The sequence below is a fragment of the Diaporthe citri genome (assembly GCF_014595645.1).
Source record: "Diaporthe citri strain NFHF-8-4 chromosome Unknown scaffold_13, whole genome shotgun sequence".
In the NCBI taxonomy this organism is placed as follows: domain Eukaryota; kingdom Fungi; phylum Ascomycota; class Sordariomycetes; order Diaporthales; family Diaporthaceae; genus Diaporthe; species Diaporthe citri.
The window spans coordinates 207,149-221,737 of NW_025064858.1; the positions used below are offsets into that span (position 1 = coordinate 207,149).

The 14,589-nt window shown below is 51.6% G+C and overlaps 4 protein-coding genes across 4 annotated transcripts; 3 read left to right on the forward strand and 1 right to left on the reverse strand.

Moving 5' to 3' along the window:
- Positions 1-1,324: 1,324 nt before the first annotated feature.
- On the forward strand, positions 1,325-2,579 carry INS49_004784 (uncharacterized protein; the record flags this gene model as incomplete). The annotated part of the gene is made up of 3 exons (XM_043165572.1): positions 1,325-1,328; positions 1,432-1,815; positions 1,927-2,579. The coding sequence occupies 3 exons, from the start codon at positions 1,325-1,327 to the stop codon at positions 2,577-2,579; spliced, it is 1,041 nt and encodes a 346-aa protein (XP_043017701.1).
- Positions 2,580-2,712: 133 nt separating this feature from the next.
- On the forward strand, positions 2,713-5,644 carry INS49_004785 (uncharacterized protein; the record flags this gene model as incomplete). The annotated part of the gene is made up of 5 exons (XM_043165573.1): positions 2,713-3,229; positions 4,541-4,626; positions 4,691-5,079; positions 5,154-5,209; positions 5,265-5,644. The coding sequence occupies 5 exons, from the start codon at positions 2,713-2,715 to the stop codon at positions 5,642-5,644; spliced, it is 1,428 nt and encodes a 475-aa protein (XP_043017702.1).
- Positions 5,645-6,295: 651 nt separating this feature from the next.
- Positions 6,296-7,512, forward strand: INS49_004786 (uncharacterized protein; the record flags this gene model as incomplete). The annotated part of the gene is made up of 3 exons (XM_043165574.1): positions 6,296-6,419; positions 6,484-6,942; positions 7,034-7,512. The coding sequence occupies 3 exons, from the start codon at positions 6,296-6,298 to the stop codon at positions 7,510-7,512; spliced, it is 1,062 nt and encodes a 353-aa protein (XP_043017703.1).
- Positions 7,513-7,720: 208 nt separating this feature from the next.
- On the reverse strand, positions 7,721-13,890 carry INS49_004787 (uncharacterized protein; the record flags this gene model as incomplete). The annotated part of the gene is made up of 4 exons (XM_043165575.1): positions 7,721-8,991; positions 10,935-11,748; positions 12,601-12,790; positions 13,547-13,890. The coding sequence occupies 4 exons, from the start codon at positions 13,888-13,890 to the stop codon at positions 7,721-7,723; spliced, it is 2,619 nt and encodes an 872-aa protein (XP_043017704.1).
- Positions 13,891-14,589: the final 699 nt, after the last annotated feature.

Genomic DNA, 14,589 nt, shown 5'->3' on the forward strand with positions numbered 1-14,589 from the left:
ACAGCAGTGTGTTTCCTCATCTAGGAAGGCGGCCAGTGCCGTCAGCAATTAGCCCATACCATACATCTCGAACCCAAATACTTATATGAAGGCCCAACCTCTCAATTGCAGCGTTTGGTATAAACCACTTGCTTACGACCTTTCCCACCTCTTCTAACACACGCTGCCACAGATGTGGGAGCATTGGCAGTTGGTAAGTCGTTTCTTCACCCACATCCTCTCGCTTTTCATGATGAATCTCTTGCCCTCCTCTGTCACCTTCATCAAGGAGCATGAAGACACACCTCGAAGGATTTCTATTACGCAATTATCCTCTCTGAAAAAGGCATATGCTAGTGCGCCTTCCATGTATCAAATTTCCAATCGCTTTGCAGTTTCTAACAACTTGACTTCTTTGCAAGGCCCATCCATTCTGGCCATCTAGAAGAAGCAACATCTCTAGTTTGTGACGGACTCCACGTCTGTTTAGAACACAATTGACTAATTGACTACAGGAATATGATGAATTCCATTAATGGTCCCGTAGCTAAACAGGAGCCCTCACCAAAGCCGATGCTATCACAATTCAATGTTAGGTCTTGTCTATTTGTCGCGTATGTAAGGACCCGGGTGTATTGTGCATTAATGGCGTCACTTTGGTCCTTATAGTACAGCGGCCAAAAACGTGACACTATTGCTTGTATGACTCGAATCTTCTTGTCCACCGCATCGCTTAACCCTACAAGACAGGTAAATGACACCTGCTTTCCGGACTACCGGGCTACATCTCATACGTGTCCCCATCCAACCACAAACCTAAAGACAACCGGCTTAAGAAAGCTCTAGCATATGAGCAAGGGTGAAACTGGAATCCGGAGAAGTCAACAAATTATCGGTTCGCTTTAAACGCGACCGGTTACAATTCGAATGTCGCAGCATGACCTGAGCACTCCCGAAAAGTTCGCAGTCCTCTCCCCCACATCATGCAGCCAGCCTCGTACAGATCGGCAAAATGACGCACCGCTTACCCCGATGTCAGCTTACCCTGGTGAGCTGCGACTTATATGGATGCGTCGCTTCTTGGGCGATACAAATTGCAAAAGATGCCTACTTTCCCTCGTGCTAACCTATTTTAACCCAACGCCATCTGTAATTTTCACCACGGTAGTCAACATTCTGGGGCTCCCACAACGGCCTCGTTCTGGGAAATATCATGGCGAAGCAAGACTTCTCTCTCTTTCGCCGCCTTGCGGATCACCACAAAAACAGCAACAATGGGAAGACAATTTGGGTTGGAGCGGCTCAAAAGCCCTTGCGAGGCATTCTTGCTTGGAAGTACAAGAACATGCGTAAGTAATTACCCACCTGCGCGCTCGGATGAGAAGATCCAGGCTTGAAATAAGCCTTGTAGGCTTGCAATATCTTCAATTATCTCTGACAATGGCACTGCAGGCAAAGTTAATGCCCGGCCAAATTTCCAAAACCTGTGCATGGAAACGTTGAAAGACGAGGACCTGGAGGAGTGGCTTCAAAGGCCGGGTCCCACGCCGCCCGGGAACGCCGGTGCCCTAGAAGCCCACGTCCGAGTCCTAGTCTGTCACCAGACCGAGAACGAGATCGACATGCCTTCCGACCAGACCAAGAACGAGATCCGTAAGCCGAAATGCACGGTCTCGCAAAAGTGCTATCATGTGGCCAGGAGCTCGTTTGATGCTATAGAAGAGCACCTGCGCTTGCCCGTCCAGACGCTGCCTACCATGAGCAGCATGTGGGGGGTCCAGTCGAGCGAATTTGTCACAGATACAAACGCAGCAGGAAGGGAAACGATGTGTCTTGGTGAGTATATTACAGAAGGGCCAGAAGTACTTGAGACCTGCTGGCCCTTGTTCCCCTTGGTCCTTTGCCCAATGCCCAAATTCTAACGACTACCTTCTGGGATGTTGCAAGACATCACAATGAGCAACGCAAGCATCCCAGAACTTGCGCACTACGGCCTCGCCATGTCATACGACTTCTCGACGCGGCGTACCACGGCCTTTGTCAAAGGCATCAACGCGGTCGACAAGGACTCCGGGAGGAAGTACCAGCCTTGGCAGCTCGACGCCCGCATCCGCAACGGGCTGCACGACACCATGCCGCTCTGGCCGCACCCGCTGCTGCTGCCGGTCATCCTGCTGCAGCACGAGCTCGCCGCCATCCGCGAGTTCTCGAAGGAGAAGCTCCACGCCGACTCGCACGGCATCCAGGACACCATGCGTCTCGACTACAATGCCCAGGCCAGGATACTCGGCGGGCTCAACTCGGACGAGGAGGGGCGGGGCGACCGCGCCGAGTTCACCAATTGGCTCAACGGTCTGCTCTGCAGCGCTCACAGCACCCGCAGGGCTCTCCGTGTGAACAGACAGGCGGCCGGCTTTTTGCTCGGAATCCTGGACGAGCTGAAAGATCCTTCGCTGTGTTCTGAGGAGGAGGAGATCCCGCCCCAGGTGGGACGGCAGATCAGAGACACCATCATGACCCTCGACAGAGGGGCCGCAGGTTTTGAAGCGGGAATCGACTGTATCATCGCGACTCTGGAGACCCAGGTTAACATTGTATGAGCCCCCGTCCCCTTCCCTCACCCCTGCTTCTCCTTCTGGTTTTCACTACCCTATTTCTCACCCGGATCATAGTCCATGAGTCTATGAGTCTATGCTGCTTTTTCTCTTTCATTTGAGATGTTGACAAGTGACAATGGCATGCTTCCAGCTCTCCGTCGTCGCCGCCCAGCTGGACAACAATCGGAGTGCCGAGATGAGCGCACAAGCCGGGCTGGACAGCGTGGCGATGAAGACCCTGGCCCTGGTCACGGCCATCTTCCTGCCGGCCACCTTCATCGCCACGCTCTTCAGCATGGGCATGTTTGACTGGCAGGCAGAAAGCAGCTCCTCCGTCCTGAGCCCCGAGTTCTGGATCTTCTGGGTGGTCTCGGTGCCCCTGAGCATCGCGGTCCTCGCCGCGTGGTGGTGCTTCTGGGACCTGTCCAGGACCTACTACGCCGAAAGGTTCAAGGACGCTAAGCCGACCAAGGAGCACGAGACGCTGTGGAAAACGTTGAAGGCGAAGATGAGGCGAGACAGCGGCTCGAACGTCGGCAATGAGGCCGGCCGTGTCGGAGCCGTGGCCATGGCTCACGATGCCGAAGACATGAACAGCAGGGGCTCGTTCGACCATCTGAACAAGCTAGTTGGGAGAAAACCCAGGCAGTATGGTGAGGAACATGCGATGGAGTCAGGGGGGTCGAACTCAAGACAACAAGAATGAAAACAAGATGGAGATCCAGTGTATTTACAAACCCGTCTTTCCCAAAAGTGGACGAAGCTTATAAAGGGGGAAACGCTTGCAGAGTATGCTGAGTATTCGATATTATAACGCCTTGTATTACGCAAGAAGGTCACATGGGCCCCTCATGCCCCTTCTGCCAAGGTATAGCAGCCATGTAAGGGCTTCCCCGAAGCAGGGGCGCCCTCAGAAAGACTTGAACCCTCACGCTCAATTATTTCCACTTTGAGGCTCTCATTAACATTTGATGCAACTGTTGGCGGACGATGAGTATATCTGTAAGACGTTATGCATCTGTGCAAGTGTGCCCATCCTCTTGGCCGTCCAGCGGCTCCGGAGCGGCTGCGGTTGGATACGATTGTTGGCAGACGATGGTGGCTGTGATGCCATGGTGCCGATCCTGGCGGACCTTGGATAATGCAAAGTGGAGCGACTGGCTGCAACTCTTCCCGGCGCGTGCAGCCGGTCAATATCTTGTTAGTTGCCACAGGCCGGCATGTAGCTGGCTGAGTGGGACACATGCAGAGTCACGGCTCAAATTCTTGCAGTTGAGTGCAAGCTTTCTTGAGTCTTACTGCATGCAGTCCATCAGCTGAACAGACTGCTGTGCATGTGGGGGTTGCAATGATTCGTCACTCGAGGGTGGTTTGTGGCTGTGTGGTTGCACAGAACCAAAAGATTCTCCATAGAGCTGATACAAATTTAGATTCAAGTGCCTGTCACCAATTGGTAAAGCGTAAGCGAAGCGTTCAGGCATTGATAGAACGGCTTCCCTCCCTCTTGACTTCTAAGATTGTGTAAGAGCAAAGAGGGAAGAAAACTTCTCTCTGCTCCTCAAGTATCCTGTGTCTCTAGTCAGCTCCCGCCTCTACACCATCAAAGCCTGATCATCAGCCGCCTAAAAGCCTTGACCCAAAATTGCCACCTTCAGACTGTTGTCATCAAACGAGTCAAGACTTCTCTTTTCACATTCACTATGCGAGCACTTCCGAAAAGCGGCCAGGAAAACCTGGCTACTTGCATCGCTATGATTGTTTTGACAGGCCTTTTCCTCATAGCTAGATTTGCTGTGAGGTTGTCTCAACGACAAGCACCTTTCGGGGCAGACTGGCTGTGCCTCTTGTCCGCCTTTCCGTTTTATGCCTGCTGTGGGCTCATTGTCAACTGTAGGTCATTTCTCAGTATGAGTGAGCATGAGGCGCCTACGCACAACAGCTGACTAGTGCAATTGTTGAATTAGTTATTCTAAACGTTTCTGTCGACGGCTCTTACGACTATAATCATAGCGTGATGCAAAATGTGGAACAGACCATGAACCTCTTCAAGGTATAATCACTCTTGCTGTTAACTCATAATATGTATATGACTCTTATAATGACATGTGGTACAGCTTACCTACGCCTTGGAGATTCTCTTTGGAATTGCCATCACTACCGTCAAGTTCAGTATTCTGTGGTTTTACTGGGAGTTGTTCGCAACAAGCGGCGGTGTTACGCACAACAAGAGGATTATACAAGTGGCAGCAGTTGCCTGTACAATCTGGTTCTTGGTTATGAACTTTCTCGTCATCTTTCAGTGTATTCCCATCCACGCCTATTGGGATAAGTTGGCACAGCCACTGTACTGCATGGATACTCCAAAGCTACTCCTTGCATATGAGCTGACGAACCTCTTTCTCGATGTTTTTATCCTCTGCATACCGATGCCAATAGTGTGGCAACTGAACTTAAAGTCTTCCAAGAAGATCAGTCTTTTGGGGATATTTTTCCTCGGTGCCTTGTAAGTACACGTTGGTGCCGCGGTCCTGCGGCTGAGGTATGGGAGTATGAGAAGCTGACTGGTTGGCTGCTTAGTGTATGCGTGGCAAGCATTCTTCGCTTGAATGCAATCTGGGACCCATCAGGGCAAGGTAAGTGAACCCAGCCTTTCCGCCAAGTGATGAGGTTCTAACAACTGGATGGCAGTCGCATATTCTAATGCAATGCTCTGGTCAACATTGCAAATAGGATTGGCAATAATCTGTGCTTGTCTCCCAACCCTTGCCCCCATTCTTCCTTCCATCATCAAACTGTTTTCTTACATTCGAAGCTGGAGTCTGTCGATCTGGTCTCGATCACCTGCCAATAATCACAAGCAGGCCTTCCATGACTACAGGCGGTCCGATGAATATGGCATCACAAAGACCATTCACGGGGGCCAGTACTCCCCAATAGGGCCCTTCAACAGCAGTTCTCAGATTTGGGCTGAATGGTCTCACAGTCGGGGATACCCCAGCCAGCAGTCATTGGGCGAGTCCATACCATCTATGAGCATCAAGGTCGACCGACAAGTAGATGTAGCCTGAAGAGGTGCATGGTTCTGTTTTGATGGCGAGAATTTGGAGTGGCCCTGGTAGCGGAAACTCGTGGTCCTTTCTTACACATCCAGTTGGGAATGTCGGACACATTTTGATCGGACACACAGTCCTGGAAACTTAATCTTCTGTGACTACCATTGTGATTTTGCCTGCGTACACGAGATTGGGTCCGAGAAAATGGTTAGGACCATATTCTATCTTTCCCGGCATCTTTCTAAATAGCTTCAAAATGTATGGTATTTTGTACAATACAAGGGGGTAGACGCAGGTGTTGGCAACTTTAGCTCGATGCCCGGATGTGGCAATCGCCTGTTGGTACGCAAGAACCCCGCAGGATGCTTGGAGGCACCTCTTCTTTCAGTTGGTACAAGATGCCAAGCTCCCAATGTCACCACGCGTAAAAGGTATCCGGTTCCTTTTATGTGACAGGTTCCTCTTCGCTCTCTGAGAGGGGTAATGGCTGACCACCTTCTCCGTGATGACATCCCGCCCACGACCCTCCACCGCGAGACAATCCTGAGCAAGTCAATCCGTCATCAGCAGCCTTAAACCTTTTCAAACTTTTATCACCTGTAGCTTCCAGCCAGTTGCTTCTGAAAATTCCAGAATAACTACAGTGGTGCCAACAACAGCAACAGAATGGCTCGAATCTGGTCATCGCAGCCCTTGAAGGCTCTCTACACCATATTCTTCCTGCTTGCAACCCCGCCGTATGCCGCCGCATTGTTCCTTCGATATCTTGCGAAGCCCTCGCATCCCGATTGTGGGTATCCTGATGAGCCTTCTGTCGCACGTTCACGAAACGGCAGTCTGACGAACAGTCACAGGGACCGCCAGGATGAGCTTATCTAGCGACATGTTGAAGCTATTTTTCCGATACTCCTTGACCACTCAATCCCGACGCATCTTGGACGACGATCCTGCAACGGCTAAAGAGAGGCTGGCTATTATCGAGCCCCCAGCTAGGTCCTTGTTCTCCGGTGCTTTAGCTCCAACAGCCTCAGTCAAACCGGGTCCTGTGAGGGGTGTTTGGCTGCCAGATGCTCCTTCACTGCAATCCCCCAATCTAGAGGACGAGAAGGTCGTGATTCACTTCCCCGGCGGCGCATTTGTCATCACTTTCGGCCACGAGGGTTCGGGCCGGCCGGTATCAGAGGTCCTGACAAAGCACCTGAAGGCGAGCAAGGTACTCTGGGCACAATACCGTCTCGCAGCAGATGAGCAGACATGCTTCCCGGCTGCGGTCCAGGATGCCCTTACGTATTACAACTATGTTCTCTCTCTGGGTATATCTCCAAAGAATATCATCCTCTCAGGCGATTCGGCCGGTGGAAACGTCGTTCTTGCCTTGATCCGCTTCCTCGAGTCCTCAACCAGCCAGCGAGATCGACGCCGACGGCTCTTTGAGGACCAACACTCCCGGATTCCCAGTGCCAGGCGGTGCTGTTGTGTGGTCACCTTGGGTAGAGGTTACACCGAACGCGGGGAAAGACTATGAAGGCTATGCCAATGCCAAATCTGATATGTTGGACGCCGACTTTCTACAATGGGGGGCAGAGTCATACCTCGGCAAAAATGGAGGTGAAAAGGACAATCTGCCATACACGTCGCCCCTGAGCTACCCCTTCAAAACATCGGTGCCGCTATACATTCATGCTGGAGCTGCTGAAGGCTTTTGTCAGTCTATCACAAAATTTGCGGCAAACATGCGGGGGGTCGACGGCAATCGTGTGGCATTCTGTGCCACACCAAAGGCACCCCATGATCTTCTCCTCGGACACCCTACGTTTGGGATGACGGACGAGCTTCATACGGTGTTGGATGTGGTTCACGAGTTTTTGAATGGCGAGAGGTGAGACATTTTGTCCGTCGCTGGGAATGTTGATCACCCGTTCCTTCTTTCTTTCGTCTTCGTTTGTCTACTTTTGTTTGTCCAGCTTGTGTAGACATTGCAGAATGAAAGTTCAACATCGCACTCAGACACAGCCTTCGCCAGACTGTTGATGATATTTAAGATTATATTACCCCTCTAAGGGTAGCTGAAAGCAAACCTTTGCAGCTGTCTCAATGCTGGATGTTCTTCGATCGTACTCCAACTTGACACAGTTGATATTTGCCATCCTGCTCGAGCAGCTGCACAGAAACCCTACTCGCAAGTTTCGACATGGCATCCACGGAACCATCATCACACGAAGACGTCTTACCCGTCTTGCTAGTATTCGCAGCCAGCAGGTCCCGATCCACCCAGTTCTCCCCGGCCGGCCCACACAGCAACACCGCCAGCGGAAAGAGCTTCCACATTGGCACGGCCCTCCGCGCAGTGGTAGCCACCGTCAGCGCAAGCATCACCAGCGCGAGACCCGTCAGCGCCGCCGGCAGCGCGATCCACGCCCAGGTCACCCGCACGCACACTGCGTAGTGAAGAACGTCGCCCTCGGCTCGCCGGCTGTGTCCCGGGTCACCGTTGGAGCGCACCCAGAGCGTTAGCGCCTGCGCAAGGTTCGCAAACGTGTCTCGGATCGACTCCATTGATACGTTTCCCGAGTTGTAGAGTTGCAGGAGCTGCTCCCTGCCTTCGAAGACGTACCCAAAGGTACGTGACTGTAGTTTGGGCAAATTGCGGGTTACGTTGCCGATGAAGAAGGGCCAGAGAGTCCCGACCCAGAATGTGTCGATGAAGAAGGGGTTGATAATGTATAGACAGTTGTTCGCCAGTAGGGACTCGGGGAACGGTGACGAGGCGTTGACGGAGTTGGACGTGTTGAAGGTGGTGTTATACGGAAGCCAGCGACCGGCATTTTCAAGGTCGTATCCATTGTCAAGGAGGTGCCTGCGGTCGGCATCCGTGATACAATGCAGATCTAACAGGCTAAGGAGCGGATCATAAGGAAGAGTGGTATCCCCTAGATTTGGATCGCCGAAGCCCCAGATTTGATCCAGACTAGACTCCTCCACAATCGTCTCGTTGACCCGACCTGCCTCGATGGAACAAGAGTATGTCCGTAAGCAGGGCCGTAGAACGCACTCGGCAGCGCCAAAGCCTCGGCAGCGCCAGGTGTCGTTTGTGAGAGAATCATCGCACCCAATCAAAGGATCACGGCCGTTGGTTGGATCTGTTCGGAGTATGGCAGTGTCTGAATACCCCAGTATGGCGCCGAATTGAAGGCCTTGTGGGATCTGACCATATGGAGAAGACACATTAAGATACTGCTCTTTGGCTTGGGTCGAGAACACTTCAGTGGCTTGGTTGTTGCTGGACAGATTCAGTGACGGGTCGTAGTAGAAATTGACATCAAATGGTGACCAGTGTGTTGTAATATTCCACAGTGTCGTGACTGCATATGTCGTGTTTCGGACTGTATCTCCCGTGACCGTATCTCCTTTGACAAGATTGCAAGGGCCTCTGCCAGTCGCGAAAGCTTCAACACTGCACATTTCATACAAGGATCCACCACTGCATTGTTCATCGAAAGATGTAACACTGCATTGTTCATCGAAAACAACTTCAGACGATCTGTCGGAGCACTGATTACAGAACGCGAGACTAGTATAAGTATTTTCGAAGGTGCAATTGCCCGTCGAACATTCGAAGTCGGTGAGGTTCTGAAATGTGTTCAGACCGTCCAGAATCGTCGGCAGAAGGTAAGTCTTCCTGCTGCTGTCGTCGTTACCTTGGTGGAGGAAGTTCGTCCGGGGAACGGTCGCCGGCATGTCATTGGACAACGTCTTACTGCAGTCGACGGCATGGACGAGTTGTTGAATGCAAGGATCGATAGCAAGTGCTACGATGGAAATCATGGCTCCAAGAGCAGTCAATGGCTGCCGCAGGCGGTTGACCCATAGCCATCGCACTGAGCCCAAAGTTCCATTCGCCGCCTCATGGAATAGAACAACATCTTTCAATGGCCGAGCTTCCAAGTACCAACTCCATTGAAGTTGCCCGATGCATGAGGTGACGAGGAATGCGATACATACTCTTAGAACTATCGAGTAAATTGATAGCAGGGCATTGATTGAGATAGAAAAGGGCCACTGTGGCAATGGCTGTCCATCGTGAGGGTAAAGGGTTGCAGGTATCGCTGCCCCGGAAACGAGAAGCAGGATAGCACTACCGAGTTCCCGCATCCATGATTGGGTCAACGTAGTTCGTGCGCCAGGTCGTTCCTTGCCTTCGCTCTGCTGTTGGGGTGGTTGAGGTTGTTGAGGCTGTTGGCCCGGCGGCGAAATGATCTCGGCGCTTGAACAGGGACGGGATCCGGTAGGTGAAACGTTGTCGTCCCTGATATGATCAGTAGGTGTACTCAAGAAGGGCGACGAGGGTGAGAGCTGCGACGAGGAGGACATTTTGGCATAGACCAGTAACTAGATGGTAAAGACCCAGCGAACCAAAAAAAAAAAAAAAATCCGCAAGGCCAAATGCAAGGATCATACAACCTCCTTAAAAATTATGAAAGTGAGGATCTCTTTCGGCACTTATATATTTTGGCATTCCCTGCTGATGGTGGAATGATCCAAAAAGAAATATGGGGGCAGCAAGCCCCTTACTTCTGACGCAATGCATATAGGCGGCTTAGACGCTACTGATCATGTAGGTTCCTTTTCAGCAGGTAGCAGCTGAAAGACAAGATTACGACCCCGTCCAATCAGATCACGCGGAGAGGACTAGAACATTATTCAGATGCTGCTGTACAACGTGCTGCTGAGGCAATGTCTCAGGTCAGGGGCTGGTTTGGGGGCTGTACCACTCATCGACACCGCCCGTCTCCTCACGGTTCAAAGACGAATGCGTGGCTTAGAAATAGATAGCTGCAACGGCCGAGACACACGGGGTGATTGTAGGGGTCAGAGTCCATATCAAGAATCAACCGACTGCGCAAAATCTCATAAGGAGCTCTGTCGACGAATGAAGCTAGTTATTTTCAACTGGCATGACCAAAATAATTGCAAGTAAGAATGACATATCGCACTTATGCAGCGGACAGGGCGAAAACACTTGTCGCACGGTACGTACAACTGAGCGAGTAAGGTTTGTCGGATGTCTTCACAGCTTAGAATTCTTGTTATTTGTTCTAATACTGTTTAGTAAACATTTTAGTTATGTATTGTTAGTGGTCTGTCGGACGCGGTGGACAGAGATCTGTCCTTCTTTCTTCAATACATTTCGTAGGCGAAGCCAGCTTGCAATATTTATATCTGTAGAGACATACCAGCCGGCATCAAACTACATGAAATTGTCCAAAGGCAGTTTCTCCGTACGAGTCATCAAGCCTAACCATACTATCCAAGCATTCCTCATTCCACGCATCCAACAACTCATCCATTGCGCCAGGCTGCCAATCCGAAGGCCCAAGCGACTTGTCCCCACCATTAGGGTCATACGAAGCCTTCTGAGACTCCTTGACTCTCTCCAACGTCTTTTTCCAGACTTCAGAACGCCAGAACAATTTCCCATCTGTCCAGATATCACGGACGTAAGCCTTCCAGAGACTTGGGAGGATGCCAACATCTGCACAACAGTAGTCGATTATCGCCGCTGGCATCGGTCGCTGGTTGACCGAAGCGTACGTCCCCCCGAGACTTGGATTCCAAATTCTCTCCCCCGCCCGTTTGGCGCTGACGGCCCTAGCAACAGCCGCCTGGTCCGGAACAGCCGTCAGGTCCGTCTCGATGCACCTGGCAAGCCCGGACACGCGGCGCCTGGGGCCTGTGCGTCGGGCCAGCTCCATGAGCTGTATGTCGTGGATTCCTGCGACCTTGATGCCGAACAGGCTGAAGAGGGCGTCCGAGTCATTTCGAATATCGAAGAAGGCTTTGGGTACCGTGGGAGACTCAGGGACGGCCTTGAGAGATGTGCCCTCTTCGTTGGCGGTGGTGAAGGTGTCGGCCTGCAGTGTGTGAACGTCGATCAGGTACGCTGTGTCGTCTGGAGATAGGAATAGGGACAGAATGGACATTGTCCCGTGTCGGCAAAGGTTTTGACCCTCGATGTCAAAATACAGACTCGGAGGATCGGTAGGCTTGGTTGGAGGGCGGACGGTACTCAGCTTGTCCAGCAGAGAGACAAGCTTGAGCTCTGAGTCAACAATGATCCCCTGGAGCGAAAAAGCCACGGTGATTGGTATGGAAGTTGATAGTTAAGTGACGGGTGCCTAGGTAAGTGTGGGATTGTGAACGATCAGAAGATGGGGTGGCCAGGCACAAGAAACTTGGAGCTAGAAGAAGAGTTTGGTTTGACGACGTAAGCCTGGATGTACATACCTACTTATAATTCATTAAATCTGGGGACGCAGTCGCGCTAAACCTATCAGTTCGTATGTCAAGCAAGAGTGGAAAGTTTCCATGGCCTATTGTTTGGACGAGGCACTCTTCTAGCAGTGAGGGAAGGTAGGCCTCTTGCATTACCCACTGGGGACCGCCCAGCCGTGCCGCCACAGGAGGCGATTCGATGAGATTGCTGTACTGTCGCTGCCTCCTCCATGTCTCCGCCCCCCGAGCATGAAAAAAAAAAAAAAGCAGATTTATCGGTAAGACGTTCGTTGGCGCACGGTTGATTGTGAAGTAAGTTAGGCACCAATCCGCTGCGCCGCTCCGGCTGAGCCGCCTTGTACACCTGGGCAGGTTTAGCAGATTTCCGACGACGAACAGGGGCAGATCGTTTACGATCACTTGTGCATCTGACAAAAGAACAAGACGGAGGAGCCGTAGGGCCACGACGAGCAAATGCTTGGATCTGTCTCCGTGCCGCCGCAGCAACATAGGCAGGCTATTTGCAATACATCACGACAATGTCCTCAGGGGCCCCAGTGGCACCTGGTCTCCGGCCAGTCAAACTTCAACGCCGCCTCGGCGATAAGACGTGCAACCTGTACCTTCCACAGTATCTGCGTATTCCCAGTCGGTACGATCCGCCCATGGTGTTGCAGGAGCATCTTGTGCAGGCTGACTGGTTCACAACTTGCCGGCGGCCGCTCGTCGGCCGGGAGGAAGTAGAACCTGTGGAAGGCGCTCGATGCGTGCACCATCTGCACGGCCAGAAGCTCGGCCTCTTCGTGCTGTGCAAGATATTCCGGACAGAATTGAACTGAAATTCGCGGCGACATATCGATTCCGACATGTCCGTCGTGCTCCGGTTCGCTGGGACTGGCGGCGACGGTCTTGCGCAACTTCGACGGCTGTGCCAATCCATCTGAGGACCGTCTTCGCTTATGTTTCCCCATTTCAACTGTCTATTCCATTTCGTCGGCCGCTTTCCGGCTAAGTCTTTGCGGCGCCATCGAGACGAATCTTAGCCAGACGGGGTCCTTTTCCATTGGCCTCCTGGATGGTATTATTTCAGGATAGAAGCCGGCTGGTTAGCAGGGGAGGACAGTAGGACAGGGTACTATTCTATAGATAGTGTTAGACCTAGACTTATCTAAATGCCATATGTTTCTTTCCAATAATTTTTGGAATATAAAAACCATGGGGTCCAAAGCTATGAAAGAATGCGGGCTTGAAAACCTTGATTAAGGAGTGGACAACAACGATGAAATGCTTCCCACGAGTAATGACTGTTTCTCAACTATCTGTCCAGCTACTCAATCTGAAATACCGTGGATGGATCTGCACCGTCAATTCACCCACATGATCATAATCTGGATTACCAGCAGAAGACATATTTTGCCTGATCTGGACATGAGGCCTCCAGGAGTTCAGTTATCTGCCGCCTCATTTCCAGACCTGTGTGTTGCCACAGTGGCCGACCGTTCCTGCCTCACCCCCCTTCTGCAGCGCTCCCATAACAAAACTGTATTCCCCCTTGCGTCGTGGGTGATCTTGACTGTGTGACTGCACTGTGTAGACAGTCAGTCCTTTCTTGACCAATCGGTCGCACTATACATACCACCTTACGCATGCGCTTGTTCCAAGTTAACTTTGCCGGCCAAGCCAGCAGCGTTCGCGACGAATCCAAAGTCCCTCAGGCAATCAAAGTTGGCAGCGCTGTACCCGTGGCTTGACTGGGCCGCGGCGCAGTTATTGTTGGTGTAGAACGCCAGAGTTCCGGCGGGCGAGCCCGAGTCGTCAGTGATCTTCGCCGAGGACCAGCCGGGTGTAAACCACGTCATGCAGCTGCCAGAGTTGACATTGGCTGACCCGAGGCAATCATCGTCCGAGTAGAGGGTCATGACCACGTCTGCCTTGGCTCCAGTAATGGCCAAGAACGGCACGACCACGGAAGGAATGTTGGTGAACATGTTGATAAGGCTTCTTGTGTTGTCTTGAAAGAATTAAGGCTTTGCAACAGGTCTGATCTGGGGATTTGACCAAGCACACTATGGGAGACAACATCCCTATATATACTCAATGCCCATAATTGAGGGGACTAGACGAGGCTTGAGTGATGTAATGTATCAAAAGTGGACAGCTGCAAGGCAACCGCATCCTTCTTCGCAACTAAACAACCTCTACCACTGAATTTCTAATAAAACGTAAATTTTCTCCATGTTCCACTCTATTCTGCTCATGAGAAACTTCGAACGTAAACGTAGCCGACTTTTAAAGCATGGAAAACATGTGTGGTTGAGGGCATCCGTGGCCGCTATCTAGGCAAGGGACCGGCTTGCACTACATCCAGACGGTCTCTGACTCACTGAATATCACCACTAGTCAATGGGTATTACAGATGCGACTGAGTTACTTGCTGTGCTAGTTTGTGCGTGGCCTTGCTCTCGCTTTTGAATCCGCTTGGGCGCAATCATGCTTCAGGCCTGTTAGACTAAAGGAAGAGGGGATATCGAAAGCTTCGAGCAACGCCAAGATTTTTGGTGCGAAGTGGTGGCTTCTCACATAACACCGGTATGCAGAAGTAGGTTGAATAGTCGTTGTCCAAAGCCTTGCATAGAGAGATTGACTGTTACCTACATCCTATATTGTCTTTCGTCCCTCTGGGGCAT